Genomic DNA, 20,706 nt, shown 5'->3' on the forward strand with positions numbered 1-20,706 from the left:
TACAAACACAATACTCCATGTAAATATGACAAATCTTACCTAGTTGACTCTCTGGACTACTAATGAGTAAGACAGCTAAGGAAATCCTTATTACTATACATTATACCTAACCCCCAATTTCTTAGATAGCCAATTTCAAATCCTATTTCCAAGGTTATCCACCAGAATGCATTTACTACACTGAAGACCCTACAGTCATTTACTTCAGAGAAACCTATACCACCTTTCTTCTTTACAGTTGATTTTCCCCAACTGAAGAATATAACCTCTAAGCTAGAATGTTAACTACTCCAGATCCACCCCGCCTGTTTTCTGCAGTGAAATCAGATCATTTCACTATGAAATAAGACAGTTTCATATATATTTCAAGTACAGGAGAACATGTATATCACACACTGCAACAATCTAAAACAAACTAGAGAGCAATGGCAGGATTATTTTAGTGCCCTGGCTGTTTAGAGGTTCACATTTTATACTTTTTAATATATAATCCCAAACACATAAAAACTAGTAAACTCTTAGTGAATATCTAACTTTTAAAAAGCATCTAACTTCCCTTCTGTAACTGGCATAGCAAAATCATATATCATAAAATTACTGATCTCATAATCTTTTTGACATAACTTTGCAAAGTTAAAACATCAAAAACAAAAAAACTGTCACAATCTAGATTAGATTATATTTGGAAAAGTCAATCAAGCAAAAAATGCAGAATCAGAATTAAATGCAATTCCATTTAAGGAAAAAGCTGAAGTTTAACACCTGTGAAATAAAATGGCTGACTCTTAAAAAAGGCATACTATTAAGAAATAAGACAAAATGATATTCCTTCTACCAGCATTTCAACAAATACATTATTTCTCAAACTCTCTATGCTTTCAATAATCTAACTTAATACAGAGAGAAAACGTGCTTAACCATAAAATCTAATCCAATTTCCTCCAGGCAATTTCATAAAATAATTTTTTTATTACCAGAGTTGACCAAGAACACCGTCCTTTTTCCATTTCTGTTGAAGTCTCCCCTGATCTGATAGGACAGCTCTTTAGTGAGTAGTACTGCAATAAACGTCTTCCCTGAGCCAGTGTTTAAACAGACTATGGTATTATGATCCAGAGCTGCTTCAAGCAGTTCAACCTAGAAATACAGTGGAAAAAAGATTACACACTTCTTATCGAAGTACAAAGTTCGGGAAATAGGATTTTATTTCAATTCAGGAAATTTTACTGATTTCTAAAATGTCCCTGTGATAAATTTGCCAAAAAAAAAAAAAAAAAAAAAACAGACTTTATCTTCACATAAAAATAATCATCACAGGTGTTGAAATGCCTGTTATTTTATAGCTGTGTTTGTAATTATGCGTGGAATGACATTTACAATTTCTTTACGAATTATTTTTGCAGGGGAAAGGAAACTTCTCAAAAATAATATGAATGACTGAGCCTAGAAGTAACCATGGTCCTGCCAGTTCATGGTTGTTCAAATCAATTTCAATTCCTACCCAGCTCATGAGGATAGACACACCCAAGTGGATATTAAGGAGCAGTGAGGTTTTTTCAGAGGGGAAAAAACAAGAAGGAACTTCACAAATAAAACTATCAAATCAATTACCCGGCAGATGTTAGAAAAGAAAAGGACTATTAAGAACAAAAGTATTTGGAATGAGAAAATTAATCAGAAGAGGAGAGCTTAAAAAGGTAAAATGGGTTTTATATAAGTCGTGTCAACTATATGCTAATTTATTCCATTTTAGTGAAAATGCTCCCGTATTAGTGTTCTCATTAGTACCTGATATTTTCTTGGCGTATAAATGTTATCATGAATTGCTTCTTGTTGCCATGGCAGTCCAAAGAAAGGACCCATTGGTGAGGAGGCAGGGGTCATGAGCTGCAGGCCTGCCATGCTGAGGGGCTGCAAAGCAGGGCTTTTCATTCATCCAGTGCTTCTTTCATTGCATTTTGCTCTAGCACAGCTTACTACAAAAGGGAAAAAGAATACCATTACACCACCATGCAGGGTTAAGAACAAAAGAAAGCACAGAAACAAGAGAAACATCAGAATATCATTCCTATGGACCCTTTCAAACTTTTCCTATAATTGTTTTAGCTTTTCCTTGATCTAAGAGGATCATTTTAAAAAGTCAAGTGTTCTACACTCTCCAACCCAGCAATTCTACACCTAGAAACTTATCTGAAAGAATGAGGTGACTACAAATATGTACTGCTGCATTACTCAAAAGCAAGAAATACCTTTCAAAAATATTAATAAAAATATGAGCCACATAAATTATAGTATAGTTATATAAGGAATACTTTGAACCATGAAGAAAACCCATATCTATATTTAGTGATATAAAACTATGCTTTTTCTCATATATCTTTAAAAGAAAACATGACTATGATGCCTTTTTAAATATATATATACAAAATATGTAGATATATACATAAATATATTTCAAACATCCTTTGTCAATTCTATGATGCCATTATTGATAAACTTATGAGATAATGTATGGAAGGTGCTTAGCACCGTGCCTGAATATAAGATTCAAATGCCTGCCAACATTTTGTGGTTTTATCAACAGACCATAAACACATGAGGTCTTTTTCTCAATTGACAACCAATCACAAATGCATGGCTGACCAACTATTTAAATATGTATCTTTAAAATTACACACATCCTAGATAAATTAAGACAGTGTACCATTCTGTGAGTTTTTTCATGATATGTAAGCACTCTTTTGTGTCTCATGTATACTTTCCCAAAGATTAATCTGATTCTGTAAAAGGACAGAGCAAACTTGAGTCTTTTTAAAACTCCTAACCTGCAGATAAAGGGTTCAGGTCTCAAATCTCAACACGAAAACCGAATTTCTGACTGCCAGCAGAATTTACTTGCCCCCAAAAGAAATTTTCACCCTTGTGTTCACTGTTATCACTCTATGAAACTGGAAAGAAAGAAGCCCAGTCTTTGTTCCTTGACAAGAACCTCTGAATCTCCTGACTCGGGAAATGTACAACTCTGATACAGCACAGTAACTTAAGTGATCTCACCTAATCCAACAAGAAGTCTCAAGTGGTCTCTTTCAGACACAGGCACGATACCAAGTCCAGATTTCAGAGATTAGCCCCACTGACAACAACTCCATATCCAGCTAACAGCAGTGCGGCCCCAGGTAAGCAGTAGGGGGCATGGGCTGCAGGAGCGCAGGACTTCAACAGGGCAGGTGCCACTGGACCAGACACTACAGCCATTCTCATCATCATTCTCAGCGAAGGATTCCAGAGTCCACTCTGACAACTACCAACTCCGTTCCTCACAAGACACATGTGCTCTTTCTCTACCCAACCAAAGCTCAAACAGCCATCTTTTTATCCCACACTTGGCATTCACTTTGCTCAATTCCTCAGGCCCACTGATTGCACACCCTCAGGTTCATCACTCAAGCTTTTTATTCTATATGGATGCCCAGAACCTAAAGTGAAATCCATTTTACCTACCCTCCTAAGACCCAGGCAGGCCTCCTGGGGCCCAGGCAGATCATTCTGGAGGCACATGGCTGAAACTGCAGGCACTTCTTACCTGCCTACCGTCCTTGGGATTGCTCCTCTACATCTTCATTATTATAGGCTGCCTGCTGTCCAGAATTCTTTATGCCAAAACCTGACCTGCTCACTTTTCCTCCAAGCCACATGCTAATCCAAGGCCAACCCAAAACAGGGCCAAAGGTATCAGGAAGTAAGCCTAAATCCTGGTAGCTGAAGAGAATAAAACAGGAAGAAGGCAGCAATGTAAGTCCCCAAATACCATTTCCTCTACTATTAAACACCATGTACAGCCAGGAACCTGCAGCATTCCTCCTCCTGCCACTGTCACTGGGGTCACCACTTCTTCTCATAGAGAGAACAGTGAGAATAATATTAATTACTCCAGAGTGATAGTCTTTAAAAATGAGAAAAATGCTCTATTTTTTTAAAAGGGATTCTATAATCTTCAAAAATGTACAAAATACAAAGAGAAACTATAGGAATGTTCCAGATTAAAGAAGACTACAAAGACACCCAACAGCTAAATGCAGTGAGTGATCTCAGGCTGGGTCTTGTACTGCAGGACAACACCATAAAGGGCATCATAGAGCCCCTGATAAAACTGTTCAAAGTCACTGAAGCCAATAACTACACTGTGGCTATTTTAAAGAGTATCCTTATTCCTAAGAAACATACCCCAAAGTATCAAGGGGTAAAGTGCCATGAGATGTATACAACTTATTCTCAAATAAAAAGAAACTACAGACACAGAGAATGTGTGGAACCAGTAAAGCAAATGGGGCAAAGTACATATCCTTTGTCCTATTCATGTAACTTTGCTGTATGTTTGAAATTATTTCCAAATAAAGGCTTTTTAATAAAAGCAAATGAATAAAAATGACTGATTAGTCTGGGATTCCCTTGCACACAGGAGCTGTAGGTCTCACACACTTGGATAACCCAAAGTACCAAACCACACCCAGAACATGGCAAGCAAGCAGTGCAAGTGTATAGAATGAAAACAGCGTCCATGTGAATGACATAAAAACCTTTCAAAAGGGGTGCTTGGGTGGCTCAGTTGGTTAAGCATCTGCCTTTGGCTCAGGTCAGGTTCCCAGGGTCCTGGGATCCAGCCCCACATCAGGCTCTCTGCTCAACGGGGAGTCTGCTTCTCCCTCTCTCAAATAAATATACAAAATCTTTATAAAACAAAAAACCTTCCAACAGCTTCTGTCTGCCTTTCAAATTTTATGTCCTCACACACATATGTGCAGAAACACACACGTACACACCTTATTCTTCTACCAGCATGCGTGCTCCCTATAAGCAAGACGCAGGTCATTTTCTGCAGCTCTTCAATTTCCTGCTACAATGTACCATACATACATTTACATAAATATCTGATAAATTCAAGGAGAGAGTCATGAAAGTTGCACAACATACAGAACAGAATCGTCACAGTTCAAAAGATAATTTATGTTTGGGAAATCCGGACCCTCTCCATTTCTACTCCCCGTAAGAGTGGTGGAGGAGAGGACCTGCAAGGGAATGAGGACAGCAACTTGAAACCTCTCAATGAACTTCTCCATAAGGTCCTAACAGCCAAGGTAATCTTCACTCATTTCATACCCAGTGGCTGGCCCCAGAAACATACTTTCTATTTAGAGAACACAAATCCAAGATGAAAAAAATTCAAAAGGTAATCCAATAATGTGAAAACCGAAAAATCTACAATTTTGCCAACTTTTACTTTCTTTGACATGTTTAAATATAATTTTTTTTCTTAACTTGGTCTTAATGAAAAGCTCTGAATCCCTGCTGGCCAGTGGAAGTCCTGTAGTCTCACAGAACTATCGTTTGGCTGCTTTCGCAGAGCCGACAGACAATTCCTTGTGACTGTTTTTCAATCACAGATTTTATATTTCTTGCCAGACAATTTACATTCACGAAATCGGCGAGGTTGTTTCATAACTTCCATATATTAGTCACTCAGAAATAATTGAGTAAAACACACAAATAAACTCTCTTCCTCTTTCTATGTAGATAAATCACAGATTTACCGTTTTAATGTTTGAGATCTCTGTGTTGCTGTTGTCTGAACTGCATTGTGACATTGTGATAGCAGTTTATTGGAAAATCACAGCATGCCCAAGCTTCTGCTCTAAAAATAAATGCAAAAATAGCCAAGTGTAAGATTCCCGTACTTAAACTGAATATAAACACATCTACAAGAAAGCCCTATTGATATGAAGAGTTAAATAAAAGCCCATTATTTTGTATTAAATTTTAAACAAAAGACATTTGGATTATTTTAGTGTACGAAGGCTTACTCTCTAAAACAAAGAACAAGAGAACGAGATTCAACAATAGCATGCCTAATTCCCAGAGATCTGGGGGAAAGAAAAAGTTCAGAGGCAAGTCCAAGAAAAGATTTCAAAATGAATACAAGAAAACCCAAAGACAGGGGCTAGGATAATGGGGGAGGGAGAGAGAAGAAGACAAGTATGTGTTATTTCCTGAATGCACACACACAAAAGGAATAACGATCACCAGACGAGGCGCTTGGCTGAGAAATCCAAATCACCTCAATACATGTATGTACTTGGTGAATAATTTCAATTTCTCCAAATGGAATTAAAAGCACCACAGTTAAATCCACACCATAAACTCTTTTACACAATTCATTCATGAATAAAAGAATGCAGAACACAATTCAACAATATTGTTTTAAAGAAACATAAATTTAGTGTGGTTCAACCTCAGAGATTATAAATCAAAAACGAGGAAACCATGAAATACTGAGATGGAAAGCTTCATTTAATCACCCAGCATTGATTTTGTTAGATCTGACCCCAAATCTTGCTTGTGCTCATTTCGCTTGACCACAGTACCTCCACTACCACCAGCTCGGGGAAGGCAACGGTTATACACATCTCTGTCTGGGCTAGTCGGTTCAAAGACATGCAAGCACAGGTTACACTTAGTCATTTCAGAGACAAATTCGGTTTGCTAGAAGGTTAACAAAGCAGAATGGGGAAACCTTAGCACTATTTTAGTATGTACATATTTACCTCAAAATGCTGATTCTAAGTTCTTTCAGTTTCCAAGTCTGTATTAATTCATACCCTAGGTAACCTAAAAGCAATCAGAGAGAATATTTTAGAACATAAAACTCATTTTTAAAAACCAACTTTAAGAAAATTCCTACTTGACAAAATTTTTACATTTGACTTATCAGAATAAGATTCCTGATAACTTATTTTTCTACCGAAAGTCAAGAAGACAGCACATGCCTGAAAGCGCTGCCTTTAAAATTAGTATTTATTATGTTCTGATACAACTGAAAATGTTTGAAAGTTGTTACTACAATCCAATTAGCTATAAGGGAGAATTCTTGAAAGTAAATTACATTTTTCCCTATTAAAATCTAGCTTTAAAACTACTCGAACACTATGTAAGTCCTAAGTCAGGACGGTGCTTCACGTAAACAGATCTTCTCTCTCCTAGTGTCAGTCTGTTTCCCAAGCCTCATGCTTTGACGCTTAATTCCATTCTATACTGCTACCTAATCAGATGCAAACTCAAGACATCAACAGGGCCTGATGTGTCATGCCCTACACCAGTCGAATTCACATTCATATCTTTTTTAGAAACACCATAACCAAAATAGTAACACTGATAATCCTTTAAACTTCAATGCAATTCCACTAGTACAAAATTACTGGTGAGTTATCCAAATTATTTCCCTAGACTATTCTGCACAGATATGCGGGAGAGAATTAACATCCAAGTACAATGACAATTTATGTTCATAAATACAGAATAGGTCAAATCTTCTCATTTTAATTGATGATCATAACTTAGATTGCAAAAATGCAAATTCCTGCTTGATAAGCCCTTTCAGGATAACTGAAAAAGATGTGCCACATCCCAGACACTCAGCCAAGTTTTAGTACAAATCAACAAACTTTACCCACATTAGCACCTAAATCCAGTATCCCCCTATAGCCCTTTAGACAAAGCCCTGTAGCAACAGACAACTTACCCCTGCTCATCTGAAGTCTAAAAGCATCTAGAACTTCAGGGTACACATTTCCAAAACTAGTAACAAAACATTCAATTCAGTCATTTTATCATAATGTGTCACAGATGCTGATACTATAAACTTTGTAAGCATCACTGCTCAGATTTCCTTTCTACTCTCATGAAGCCCAGGCATGACTACCATAAAGTCTCAAGGTAAACAAAAGACACAACACACAGGCACACATAACAGTAACACTGTGACATTAAAAAAAGTATCAAAAGTACTTCGGGGGGGGGGGGGGGGGGATCCCTGGGTGGCTCAGCGGTTTGGCGCCTGCCTTCGACCCAGGGCATGGTCCTGGGGTCCTGGGATCAAGTCCCACATCGGGCTCACGCTGCTTCTCCCTCTGCCTGTTTCTCTGCCCCCCTCTCTCTCTCTCTCTGTGTGTCTCTCATGAATAAATAATTAAAATCTTTATATAAAAAAAAAGTACTTCTGTAAGCTAACAGATAAAACTAAGAAATGTTTGAAAAGCCTTCAGTTCATAGTAACAAATATGCTACGGAGACCAGGGCATTATTTTAACCAACCAAGGTTAAAATCACTAGGGGAGTCTTTGGCTATAGATGCAAACAGGTTTATACATTGTCATAAAGACAAATCAAAAATTAGAGGCTTGGGGATCCGTGGGTGGCTCAGTGGTTTAGCGCCTGCCTTCAGCCCAGGGCGTGATCCTGAAGTCCTGGGATGGAGTCCCACATAGGGCTCCCTGTATGGAGCTTGCTTCTCCCTCTGCCGGTGTCTCTGCCTCTCTCTCTCTTTCTCTGTCTCTCGTGAATAAAGAAATAAATAAAATCTTTTTAAAAAAAATTAGAGGCTTAATTCTCCTAGTTGATAATAAAGGGAAAAGCCTCCTTCCTTCTCCCCTTTGTTCTCGATTTCTTTCTTAATCCTTTCCAAATGTAAGTGAATCTTTTTAAAAGCTTAATAGCCTCTAGCCCATCTCACATCTCAGGAATGTCTCCCTAAGGACCTGAAAGCCACCTCTGAAACATAATCATCAAGAAAGACAATGCCCAATTACTCAGTTTCCTAGAAGAGATGGGCCTAGTCAGTCACTTGATTCCAAACCACAAAACCTACCTCATAAAGGGGTGAGGAAATAAGCAATTCTACCTTGAAAACGTGGATGTCAAGTGTCTAACCACTTAGCTGTACAGAAAAAGTATTTCTTTCTGTTTTTGGAATCTCTTCAGTGGACAGCCTGTGACTCACATCACACTCTGGTTTAATGCTCACCCAGTAATAAAACTGTTTTCCTCCCTCTACCTTTGTGGATAGGTTTCTGGGTGGGGAGGAAATTCTGTTTTTAATTTCCTCAAGACTGGCCTTTAAAAATAAAAAAAGACAGGGGCACCTGGGTTGCTCAGTGGTTAAGCGTCTGCCTTCAGCTCAGGGATGGGGATCGGCTCAGGTTGTGATCCCAGGGTCCTGGGATCAAGTGCCACATCAGGCTCCCCGCAGGGAGCCTGCTTCTCCCTCTGCCTGTGTCCCTGCCTCTCTCTGTGTCTCTCATGAATAAAGAAATATAATCTTAAGAAAAAAAAAGACATAAAATATATTCTCAAATAATATTCATGCCAAATAACAAATTTCCATTTCTTGGAATTTGAATACTAGAGAAATCTTAAAATATGCTGCCCATCTATATTAGGGAGATGAGCTTTTAAGATGAAGATGGAGCTAAGTGTGCAAATACTTAACTGTATTAAAAAGGAATCTGCACACAGAAAGGATCCAAGTTGTTTAAAAACTACTCCCACCAATCTTCCTTTTTCTAAATTAAAGTTGGAGCAGGAGGAGTCTCAGCTGTTTTACCCTCAGAAGCCAAGGTGATACCGTCACCCCTTAATACTTTCTCATATACAGTCACTCCTCAGAGAGGCCTTCTGTGTAGGAGGGGCCCAGAGGAAGGCCACTGGGGATCTGGAAAGCAAACCTTTTTTTTTTTTTTAAGTATCCTTCATTTAAAAATCATCTGAAAGTCAGCAAGGGGTCCTGTGTCAAAAAGATCACGGCTTATCAGGCTACCTATGAGATGGTTTCCGTGCTTGTAAAATAACCTCTGGCTATTTTGAGAATTCAGTAAGATCATGTATGTTAGTTAAGCTCAGTAGGAAAAAAGTCCTCGCAACACAAAAAATGCCCAATACATGATAGTATTTACAAAACCACACTTATCTCTATCTAGAACCTTTGTTTTCAAGCAATTCCTAAGACTTCAAGAAACTTCTTAAAGAAAATCTAAAATGCACTATTGATCCTAAGATTCAGCATGGAAAATGCATTACCATTTAAAGTACACAAGATCTTATACAGTATTTTTAGCCAGATAAACCCGAAAACCACCAACCACAAACTACCTAATCATCATGAATTTACCGTAGAATGAAAATCAAGGTTAAATCACAAAACACAATATACAATGTGAAATGAAATCAAATAGCTTTGTGTCCACTAGTTCTCTTTAAAAGCAAAAACTGAAAAATACTATGCTTCTGTTCGGCTCCACAGACATCACTGAAAACATTACTTCACTTAACTGCTGCCAGGCAATGAGATGGTATACTATGGGCAAGAAATCATTAAAGTTTGAGAAGATAAAAATACAGCAAATAGCCAAAATATCCATGGTATATAAAATAAGTATTTCAAGGATTTCTCAACTACCATTTGGTGAATACAGGTTATGAAAAGACTAAGGTTAAACAAAAGATTGAGAGACCAAAGAGAAAAGAAAAGGTATAATAGTTTCAAGAATTTAAATACTGATATCTTCAGATAATGAAATACACAGCACGAGAGAAACGTTCCCACTTTTCATTGTTATGTAGGGGCCAACACAGGACGCATAGAGATGGGCCACTTTGGAGGAGAGATTATTCTGAACTGAAGGCAACTGAGACCGTGTGGGCTCAAAAGAAACTTTTGCCTCTCCATTAAGTACATAAAAGAATCTAAAGCAAGGGTCTTTCTCAGAATCAGGGTTATTAGCAGAGATCAATTTTATTTAATTGACCCATCTGTTTGGCAGGGCAAACATCTAATTACCAAACATCTGCTCTTCTCCCTACGCCCCAGGAAGAGCGCTCCTTTCCTCTGAAGTCCTGGCCCCTTTCCTTCCCATTGGTTCTGGACCACCTACGCACCTCTCCCTCTGCCTTCCTGTCTGTGGAACTTCCATGTCTGTGCAGATTCCCCGTATGTACACTGTGGTATTTGATTTTCTCCTGTTAATCTCTTTCACTCAGCATGAGTCTTAGCCCAGCTTGAAGGACCTTAAAGAACACAGGAATTCCTGCTCCCTGACAGATCTGTCGTTATTAATTTAAAATCCTTGCATATTATCTATCCTAAAATATTTTGGTTTTGTTGGTTTGTTTTTAACCTAAAAGAGAATCATTTCTCTCTAGATTTAAATAATCTCTACACCCAACGTGGGACTCAAACTCATGACCCTGATATCAAAAAAATTTCATACAGAAATGCTCCTTCCATCTTTACCATTTATAAATAGCAGAAAGTGCTCCATGTCTAATACTGAATGAGGAGATGGTGTGGTAAACCGGGGTTCATTTTACCGGATACAATGCAACTGAACCATTAAAAATGATGAGTTTAAAAAAAAAAATGATGAGTTTACAATGAACAAAAAAAAATACTTATGGTCCAACATACAATGCAAAAGAAGCACAGCATTTTTATTTAGAGGACGATCATGACTAAGTCAAGATAAAAACTGAACAAAAGAAGAAAAGGAGGAAGGAGAGAGAGAAAATTCACCCCAAAAATGAGGATGGGATTGGACTATTAACATGAGCAATTAATTCCTTCTTTCCTTAAAACTTTTCCGCATTCTAAAATTTCCCACAATTTGAACAGTTTGTGACTTTAAAACTGGAAAACAAACTTTCACACTGAAAATGATTTGTAGGAAGACAATAGTTAGAGAAAAACGATTCTGGGGGTGCCTGGCTGCCTCAGTTCATAGAGCATGTGACTCTTGATCCCAGGTTTTAGGTTAAAAACAAACCAACAAAAACAGAAAACAAAAACAAAATTTTAAAACTTCTCCAGTAAGCCTTTAAATGTGGCTAAAACTTACCCCAGTTTCTATAACTTAAACCACAAATTCACTAGCCTTCTTTTCTTACACTACTCTATTAACCAAATAAATTTCCGGGCTTCTGTAAATCTGTAACAAATATATTGTGTTTATATTTCAACATCATTATGCCTAAAATTAGATTTATCCTAAACTGAAATTGAATACAGGTTAAACAGCATTTTAACAAGTATCATCCATCAAAATCTCCATACAAGAAATATCTCTAGGCTGCCAGCCAATGGTCCACGTACTTGGAATACTTCTTAAAAGACAATATTCCAACGCACCAAAATGGCACCCAGAACCATCCTACCAAGTTCTCTATAATGACATTTACCCTTCAGTTTTGTTTCAAGAGAGATAAATACTTAATACACCGCTAACTTTCAAGATGAGTTTTAAGGTTAATGTTTGATTCCAAGTTTCTGTATTTTACTCAATAAAAATACTGTTCAACAAATGCTAAAATCTACTCAATTCTTGACCATCTTTTTTTTTTTTTTAAGATTTTTTATTTATTTATTTATTCATAGAGACACAGAGAGAGAGAGAGAAGCAGAGACACAGGCAGAGGGAGAAGCAGGCTCCGTGCAACAAGCCCGATGTGGGACTCGATTCCGGGTCTCCAGGATCACACCCCGGGCTGCAGGCGGCGCTAAACCGCTGCGCCACCAGGGCTGCCTTTGACCATCTTTTATATACCACGGTCTATCTTCTCGCTTATCCTTTATATACCATGTAAGGATATCTATGAGGGGGGAATAAAAGACCACTATTCTATGTTAAGCTATTTTAATACAATATAATGCATGCACATTAATTTTAATACTAAAATTAGTGGTCAGTCCTGAGACAAAAGGAGTCTGAGAGACTGCTGAATATAATGAGTCTGGAAAGCAAATATATTAAAAGTTCCAGGCAAGGGGTAAAACGCCACAATGTAGCTATGTGCAAGACATTCAACCACCCCTGTTATCTGCTTTCCCTAAAATGCTGTAACAATTATATCCTGACCTTCACATGAGCCTCTGCTTCTGGGCCCCAACTGCCACTCACCCTCACCCCCCAAGGACCTAAAAACCTCTATTATTTGATTCTGCTCTCATACAGCACACAGGGGCCATCTGTACCACCTAAATCAGGGCTTATCTGTATCTTCTGTCCCATAGAAGACAGTATTACTATTGCCTATTTTTTCCTCCAAAATTGTAAGATTTTTCAAAGGAGAGATAATCTCATCCTTGACTTACTTGGAATTGAAGGAAAGTTGGAAATATCCATAAGTATAGATATTTAATTCTATGTTGAGTATAAACCTTATTGATCTAACCTTACGTTAATATGTTATCTTTTTGTAGGTCAGATATAAATTCAATTTAGATACTTCTTACTTTCAAAAGACTTGAAACAACCCAAGTTATTTTAACAAGTTTAAGACCCCCCATCATTAGCCCCTCCTCTAACAAAGTAAAGTTCAGGGCTGACCTGAAACCACCAAAGTTAGAGGCACCCACTGCACCAGGATAATTCTGATAGCATCCTGCTATGCCGTCTCTCCAGCCTATCCTCCCAGATCTCCCAACATCTGCAAAATCCTCTTCCAAGCTAATGCAATCTGATACAAACCTTGAAAATGCTTCAGCAACAATATATAGTTCTATTACAACATAACTAGGGAAACCCAAAGACTCATTTTAGAAATGGTTTTATTAGATTTAAAATCCAGTTAAAATTCTATTCAACATAAACTAATAAATCTGGGGGGAATGACAAAAAAAAAAAATCACCATTTTTAACCATGTTAGTAACTGAGGCAAGACTCATTAATGGATGCTAAAACTACTGGATGACATTTACAAAAGAATATTCACATCACTTCAAAGTATTTCTGCACCGATGCCCTATGAACCCTTGTGAAAAGTGATATATTCACCTTGGGCAAACTTGACAGATAACCACAAAAGTGACCTCACCAATACTGGGACAGACTGACATGTATCTCCTAAACGTTGATGAACTGAGAAGGAAATATCATTTATGTAGTTTTCCAAGTTTGCATTTTCCAAAAGTGCAAACCCTGAATCTAATCATGAGGGAGCATAAAAACCAAATCAGAGATGCAATTTACAAAACTGGCTGTGCTCCTCAAAAATGTCAGTATCATAGACACTAAAGGCTGAGAAGCCATTCCAGATTACAAGAGTAAATAACCATGTCAACCAAATGCAATGTACATTACATTCCTGGACTGAATCCTGGATTAGAGAAGGAACACTGCTATGAAGGACATTACTGGAATGAAGGGTGATCAGAATACGCCACCTGAAAATATGCCACCTTGGCCTAAGAATTACTCTGAGCTGAAGGCAACAGAGAAATAGCAGATACCGGAGAAATTCTCTGCCCCTTCCCTTTCTGTGTAAAAGCAGGACATAAATGTCGCTTTGTGAGTGTCCCTCCTCCGCACTCCAGTACCAGGAAGAGGAGAGGATAATTATCACTACAGACGGCATTGATTTGCATCTGCACAAACAAACCTTGCTAAAATAATCCCTATTATTTTCCATCATCTATTCACCTTCCCACAATTTACCACCCCTAGAAGCCCCAATTCTCCCGTTCTTTTGTCACTTGTCCACGATACATGGCCCTTTACTAAAATGGTATATAAGCTCTCTCAAATCTAACCACTTCCTTGGGTTTCCACTCCTTCAGGGTGAATCTCCAGTGTGCATGCAAAATAAATCTTTCCTCTCATTAATCTGTCCTTTGTTAATTTAATTCACAGGCTCCACCCACTAAAAGCACAGAGGGAAACCTTTTTCCTCCCCCTGTAGGGACACTGATGAAATTTAACTATCACCATCAATGCTAAATTCTCTGCATTCAATAACTATATTGTAATAATATAAGAGAATGTTCTCATTCTTAGAAGATACACCTTGAAAATACTCAGTAGTGAAGAGCATAATACCTGCTACTTATTCTTAAAAGGTTCAGAAAAATAATGATATGCGGAGAAACATCCAAATGTGTGGCAAAATGTTACCTACTGGTAAATTTAAGTAATGACATGGGAATTCTTTATGCTATTCTGACAACGCTTAAGTTTGAAAGTATTATAAACAAAGTTAAAAATAAAACTCTGCTAAATATTGATATATATCTATATATATCTATATATCTATATAGATATATAGAGACATATATCTGTTTGACTATCAGAACACAGAAAAATGGGTATTATCCAATTGTGTTTCGGGGTAGTATAAAAACTGATACTTAAGGTGATTTTCCCCCCCTTAAAAGACCTTTGTTTTAACTCCTGCCCCTTATTCATTCATTCGACAAATATTTATTGAGCAAGACATACGTACTGCAAACTTGTACTCTGGAGAAGGTGAGAAGCTGACTGGAGGGCAGTTCTGAAGGATGAGCGGTGACAGCACCAGTCAGGGAAGGGACAGTAACAGGGCATCATGGGGGTGAGGAGCCAGCATGTAGAGAAGCACTAAAAGGAAACCAGGCAAGTCAAGTTGCAGAAATGACAAGCAGTGTGCTGAAGCACTCGTCCCACACTGAGAGAGGAGCTACATCCTAAAGGACCTTAATATACAGCTCCGCAGGGATCTGAAGCTCATCCTGGGCAATTCAAGCAAGATTTGGGCCTCTACCTTTCTAATCTCAGCATACACCTAGGGCTCTCCCCTCGTTCGTCTCAGCCAAGATCAAATCTCTATACAAGGCCCACAGACAGGTACAGAAAAAGACTATACAATAAGTAAGAGGCTTCTGAAGTTTAACTCTTTCCTTTAGAGAAGACGTTCCTTTTCCTGGTTATTATCATTGGATTATACTGGAACTCCCCCTGTTTGCACATTCAAAGTCCCCTGTCCCAGGCACTACCCACCCACTTACCCCAATCGTGGAGGAACCCAGATGGTTGGTTACCCTATCTCTAGCAACGATTCTCTGTACTTAGCTGCCTGTTGCACATTTCCACGTAGAGATCCACATTCAGCTATCAAGGGAACTTGGAACTGTTCCAAAAACTGAACTAATCTACTAAGAAAGATGAAGATTCATTACTGCTAAATACAATTTCAAAGAATATATCCATTACGGGAATTAGAGATTTGTTTCAAAAAGTAGAGAATAAATGCAGCCTCCTAAGGTCACCACCCTTGTTTTGCTCAGTTTTGTCACAATTAAACCCAGTACACACATATTAAAGAATCCAGATGAGAGAGGAAAAGAGGGGGCTCCAAAGGCAGTGCTGACAGAGTCCTTTTGTGGGCCACAAGATCCTGAAATGACCTCATCTGCCTTTCCACCTCAGCCTCACGTCTACCACAGGACCTGCGAACATGCCAGCTTCTGGCTCCTTCCTCTTCCTCCCCAACAGAATCCCACAACATATCCATGTAATTCATTAACTAAGTAAAATACGCAAATCACTAAGAACAGGGGTACGATGTTCGGTGTGAAAAAGAGAACTTCGTGTACCAGAGGGAGGAGGTGAGCCCCTGCAAGAGCCCTGCTAAAGGATGCTTGGCTGAAGGGACAACTGAGAGCACTTGGCATTACTGCCATATTTTGGGACTATAAAGAGTGGGAAAGGAGCAGGAACCAAAACTACAACCTCAGGCTCATCTTTCTCAGGGTATTAATAACCCTCTTATGAAAAAAAAAAAAAAAAAGAACGAACGAACACAGGGAAGAATCCACACTAGACCAAAGGCCAAAACTGGCAGCTACCATACCCTGCAAAGCCAGCGTGTTGTTAGTATCCGACACTGCCCGAACACCAGCACAGGTGCAAGGACGCTCAATAGGTTTCAGAATTCTCCACACCTGCTTACACCTTACTGCATGGATAAAGTTTGGCATCTGTAAGGGACCTACCTACACAATAAGTAAACTGTCTGAATGGCAATGGACAATGAGACACACACAGTATGCAACGCTAAAAGCATAAGTAAATATTTGTCATCTGCCAGACTCAACCTCTTGCCCAGGCTACCAAGCATCAGTCCCAGGGGGAAAAAAAAGTGATTAAAAACAAAAAAAGAGTACTAATGGGAGCTCAAAGAAGCATATAACTAGGTATGGAGAACATGAATCAAACCAAGATATAGCAAGATGGCTCAAAATCTTTAACGGATTCCCTTGGCACATAGGATAAAATCCAAAATCCTTACTACATATGGCCCTGCATCTATCTCTAACTGGGGTTTAGGTAACTCTGCTACCTCCCTGCAGCTCTGAGAATCTCTCAGCACCTCCACCAACTCCTTCCTACACCCCAGAGCCTTTGTACTTACCATCCCCCAGCTAACTGCTCCTCAGCCTGTAGGTCTCATCACCACTGTCCCTTTTTCAGAAAGTCAACAGTTTCAGTGAAAAGATAGTAAATCTGTGCATCCAGAACAAACTACCAAATGAGGTGCCTGGCATAAGTGGGATCTTTTTGAATAAATGAATAAATGCCAACAATTCTCACTACTAATAAGTAATACTTAGGTAAAGTTTAATTGAATACTGACTGCCCCACTCCCAAAGAATTCTTAAGATACTATTATTTCCTACTTTAATTACTTATTTTTATTTTTACTATCCCTTAAAAACAATCCTGCAATTACTTATTTTTATTTTTACTATCCCTTAAAAACAATCCTGCAACAATCCCTTAAAAACAATCCAAGAACAGGTTAAATTGTAATTCACTAGTCAAATTAATCCAAAATGAATTCAAGTCTTTAGAAAACAATTAATCCAAACTGTAGCAAAGTTAAAAATTTAGCTCCAAGAGGCACCTGGGTGGCTAAGGCAGTTAAGTGTTCAACTCTTGGTTGCAGTTCAGGTCGTGATCTAGGGTTGTGAGATCGAGCCCTGTGTGGAGTTCTGTGCTGGGTGTAGAGCCTGCTTAAGATTCTCTCTCTCCCTCTGCCCCTACTCCCCTTCTAATTAAAAAAAAAAAAAAATAGGTCCAAATCTAATTACAGATTTCACATAGCAATAGCTTTTGGATATAATTTGTTTTCGGGGAACTAACTTGATTCATATAAATCACACTTATGCCTAAATTCTAAGAGTATAAAAAACCTAATTTGAGTGGCATTAACCACAGTTTATTCTCCCACAAACCACAACAAAGAGTACTCTTTATATTAAATCACTTAACAATCTCTTAAAAAGTTGTAGTTTTTCCAAATGGAGCAAAGTTTTATCTGATTATCTTTAGTATCAATTACTTCTTAGTAGCCACTCAAGAAAGTATTTTAGGAGAAGTGAGCAAATTCCTTGAAAAACACAATCTAAAGAAACAGAACATTTGAAGAGGCCTATAGCTTTTAAAGAAGATGGATTATTAAAAACTCCCAAGCCCAGATGGCTTCACTAGAGTGAATGCTTCTAAACCTTTAAAGAAATAACTACAATCTTAAAAACAAACCCTTCAGGAGGACTGAAATGAGAGGGGATACTTTCCACCCCTTCTATGAGACTAGTATAAAGTTGACACCAAAATCTGACAAGGGCATTACAATAAAGAAAATTATAGACCTATGTCTCAAACTAAAAATGTGAAAATTTCCTCCTAACCAAAATAGGAGGAAACTGAATCCAGGAATATATAAAAGGAAAATGGATCATGACCAGTGTGGTTTATCACAGGAATGCAAGGATGGCTTAACATGCAAAAGTCAACTGATTTTCTGATATTTAATATAAAGTGTCAATACTTAAAGACAGAGTGAGTAACGGCACAAGAAGAGACAATGCAACAGAACAGACTATGAAAAGAGACTCACCTATATGAGGTTATTTAATTAGTGGATTAACTGTGTATCCAGATGGAAAAAGTGAGTCGTTAACTCCATCCTCAAGTCATACACAAAAATCAATGTCAGTTGAGGGGTGCCTGGGTGGCTCAGTCAGTTAAGTGTCTACCTTTGGCTCAAGTCATGATCTCAAGGTCCTGAGATTGAGCCCCACATCAGGCTCCCCACTCAGTGGGGAGTCTGCTTCTCCCTCTCCCTCTTCCCCTGCTCATGCTCTTTCTCTCAAATAAAAAAAAAAAAAAAATCTTTTTAAAAAAAGAAAAGGAAATTCCTCCATGTTCCTGGAATGAGTTAAAATTTCTTAGACAAGACACTAAAAGTAGTAACTATAAAGGGAAAAAATTGACAAACTGGATTAGATTAATATTTAAAATGTCTATTTATTACATGAACTGATTATGTGAGTGAAAAGGCGAGGCAGGGTTGGAGACACATAAACAATTTCTACAAATCAGTAAGGAACAGGGAGACAAGTACACACGGACGCTGAGCAGAGGACTTTAACTCACAGGACATCAAATGATCTATAATCTCCATAAGCAATTAGAAGGATACAAATTAAACCACAAGGACCTGCTACCACACCCATCAGAATGGCCGAAATGAAGAGGACACACAGTATCAAGTGTGAGAAAGGATGTGGAGCAGAAAGAACATATCTGCTCTGAATATACACATACTCTATAACCCAAATAATTCCATTCTACATGTATACCTGACTGATACACATATATTCACCAAAAAAATCCACAAGAACTAAGAACTGCACTATCCCTAACAGCCAAAAATGAAACAAACCAAATGTCCATCAGCAATACACAGACAAGTTAATACTGACATATTCATATAACAGAATGCCATACATCATCAGTTGATGCAATGGAATGGATCTCACACACTTAAGATGTTAAGTGAAGAAACTCAACACAAAATCATACCATATAACTTCAACTACATAGAGTTAAAAATAAGGAAAAGTCAGTATGGTGTGTCCCCCCCACCTTTTTTTTTTTTTTTTTTTTGGCCAGGGGGTGGAGGGGTGTGAATGCCTGGATACACTTTGCATTTCCTTGTAATTTATGCACTTTCCTGTTTATCAGCTGAAACTGATGCCATTTAAAAGTTTATTTTGAAAGAGAAGTAAACAACCCTCAATGCAATACGTAAAAATTCTTTTTTTGCCATGGTGCATATGTGAGACAGGACGAAGATTTACCTTTACTGAGCACTCAAATTCTGTTACCTAATTTCATTCTCAAAACCCTGAAACAAATCTCATCTTCATTTTACAGGATTTGAAATAGTTTACCCAATGCCATTTGACCAATAAATGGGAGAAGTGGAATTACACTTAAGAGTCTGACTCCAAACGTATTTCCACGATATGCGATAAACTATGGTCTCAGAGGAGGTGTCTATTTACACTGATATGCCAGTCAAAATAAGCTACTTCTGGATACATTCCTTTTGATCTCACCAGGCGGTTGAAAAAAGAGTAAATCCAATTCAAAATCAAGAGAAGTAAACTGAGTATTTTAATTTTAGCTGAAACTGCATACACATATAAATAAATACTGCCTTAATTTTAAAGCCTTTGGCAGTTGAAATCAGCTCTGTCCGTGACCTCTCCCTTGGCCCTTCTAGTCTAGGAACATAGGTGCTCATTAAACGCGCAATAACTGACTATATAGCTCACCATTTTTTCTAGTATCTTGACTCCATACAGCTGATGACGAAACATGCAAATACTACATAATGACTTCTCCAGTGAAATGAAAAGTACTACCTTAAAAGAGATCACTATCATAAAGGGAGTTCAGACATGGTGAAATAAACTAAATTAAAATTACAGAAACTACAACATTCCATGCAACTGTCTTCGCTCAGTACAGACCACACAAGTAAGCATTTTACCAGAACACTTGCTGCAGATACAGATAATACAGATCCCATACATGTACATGTGTATTGTGTGTATATGTATGCAAGTATGTGTGTGCATGCATGTCCACATGCTTAAAAAAGGCTTTAAGAAAATTATTTATTTCCCTCTTCTTGGCCAAAGTACAGACCCAACTCACAAGTTAAAAAAACTTCCCAGATTTCTCCCAATGTTCAGCAACACAAAAACTAGCTATTTA

At 38.0% G+C, this 20,706-nt stretch overlaps 1 protein-coding gene across 1 annotated transcript in view; it reads right to left on the bottom strand.

Annotated features, from left to right (window-relative positions):
- Positions 1-20,706, bottom strand: part of DICER1 (dicer 1, ribonuclease III) — a 72,740-nt gene that overhangs the window by 43,909 nt on the left and 8,125 nt on the right. The window contains 6 exon segments of the mRNA XM_077910467.1: positions 975-1,137; positions 1,789-1,908; positions 1,910-1,976; positions 5,589-5,689; positions 6,600-6,663; positions 15,101-15,234. Of these exon segments, the coding sequence (XP_077766593.1) occupies positions 975-1,137; positions 1,789-1,908; positions 1,910-1,936 (310 nt within the window). The 5' untranslated portion in view covers positions 1,937-1,976; positions 5,589-5,689; positions 6,600-6,663; positions 15,101-15,234.

This window comes from Canis aureus, chromosome 9 (assembly GCF_053574225.1).
Source record: "Canis aureus isolate CA01 chromosome 9, VMU_Caureus_v.1.0, whole genome shotgun sequence".
In the NCBI taxonomy this organism is placed as follows: Eukaryota; Metazoa; Chordata; class Mammalia; order Carnivora; family Canidae; genus Canis; species Canis aureus.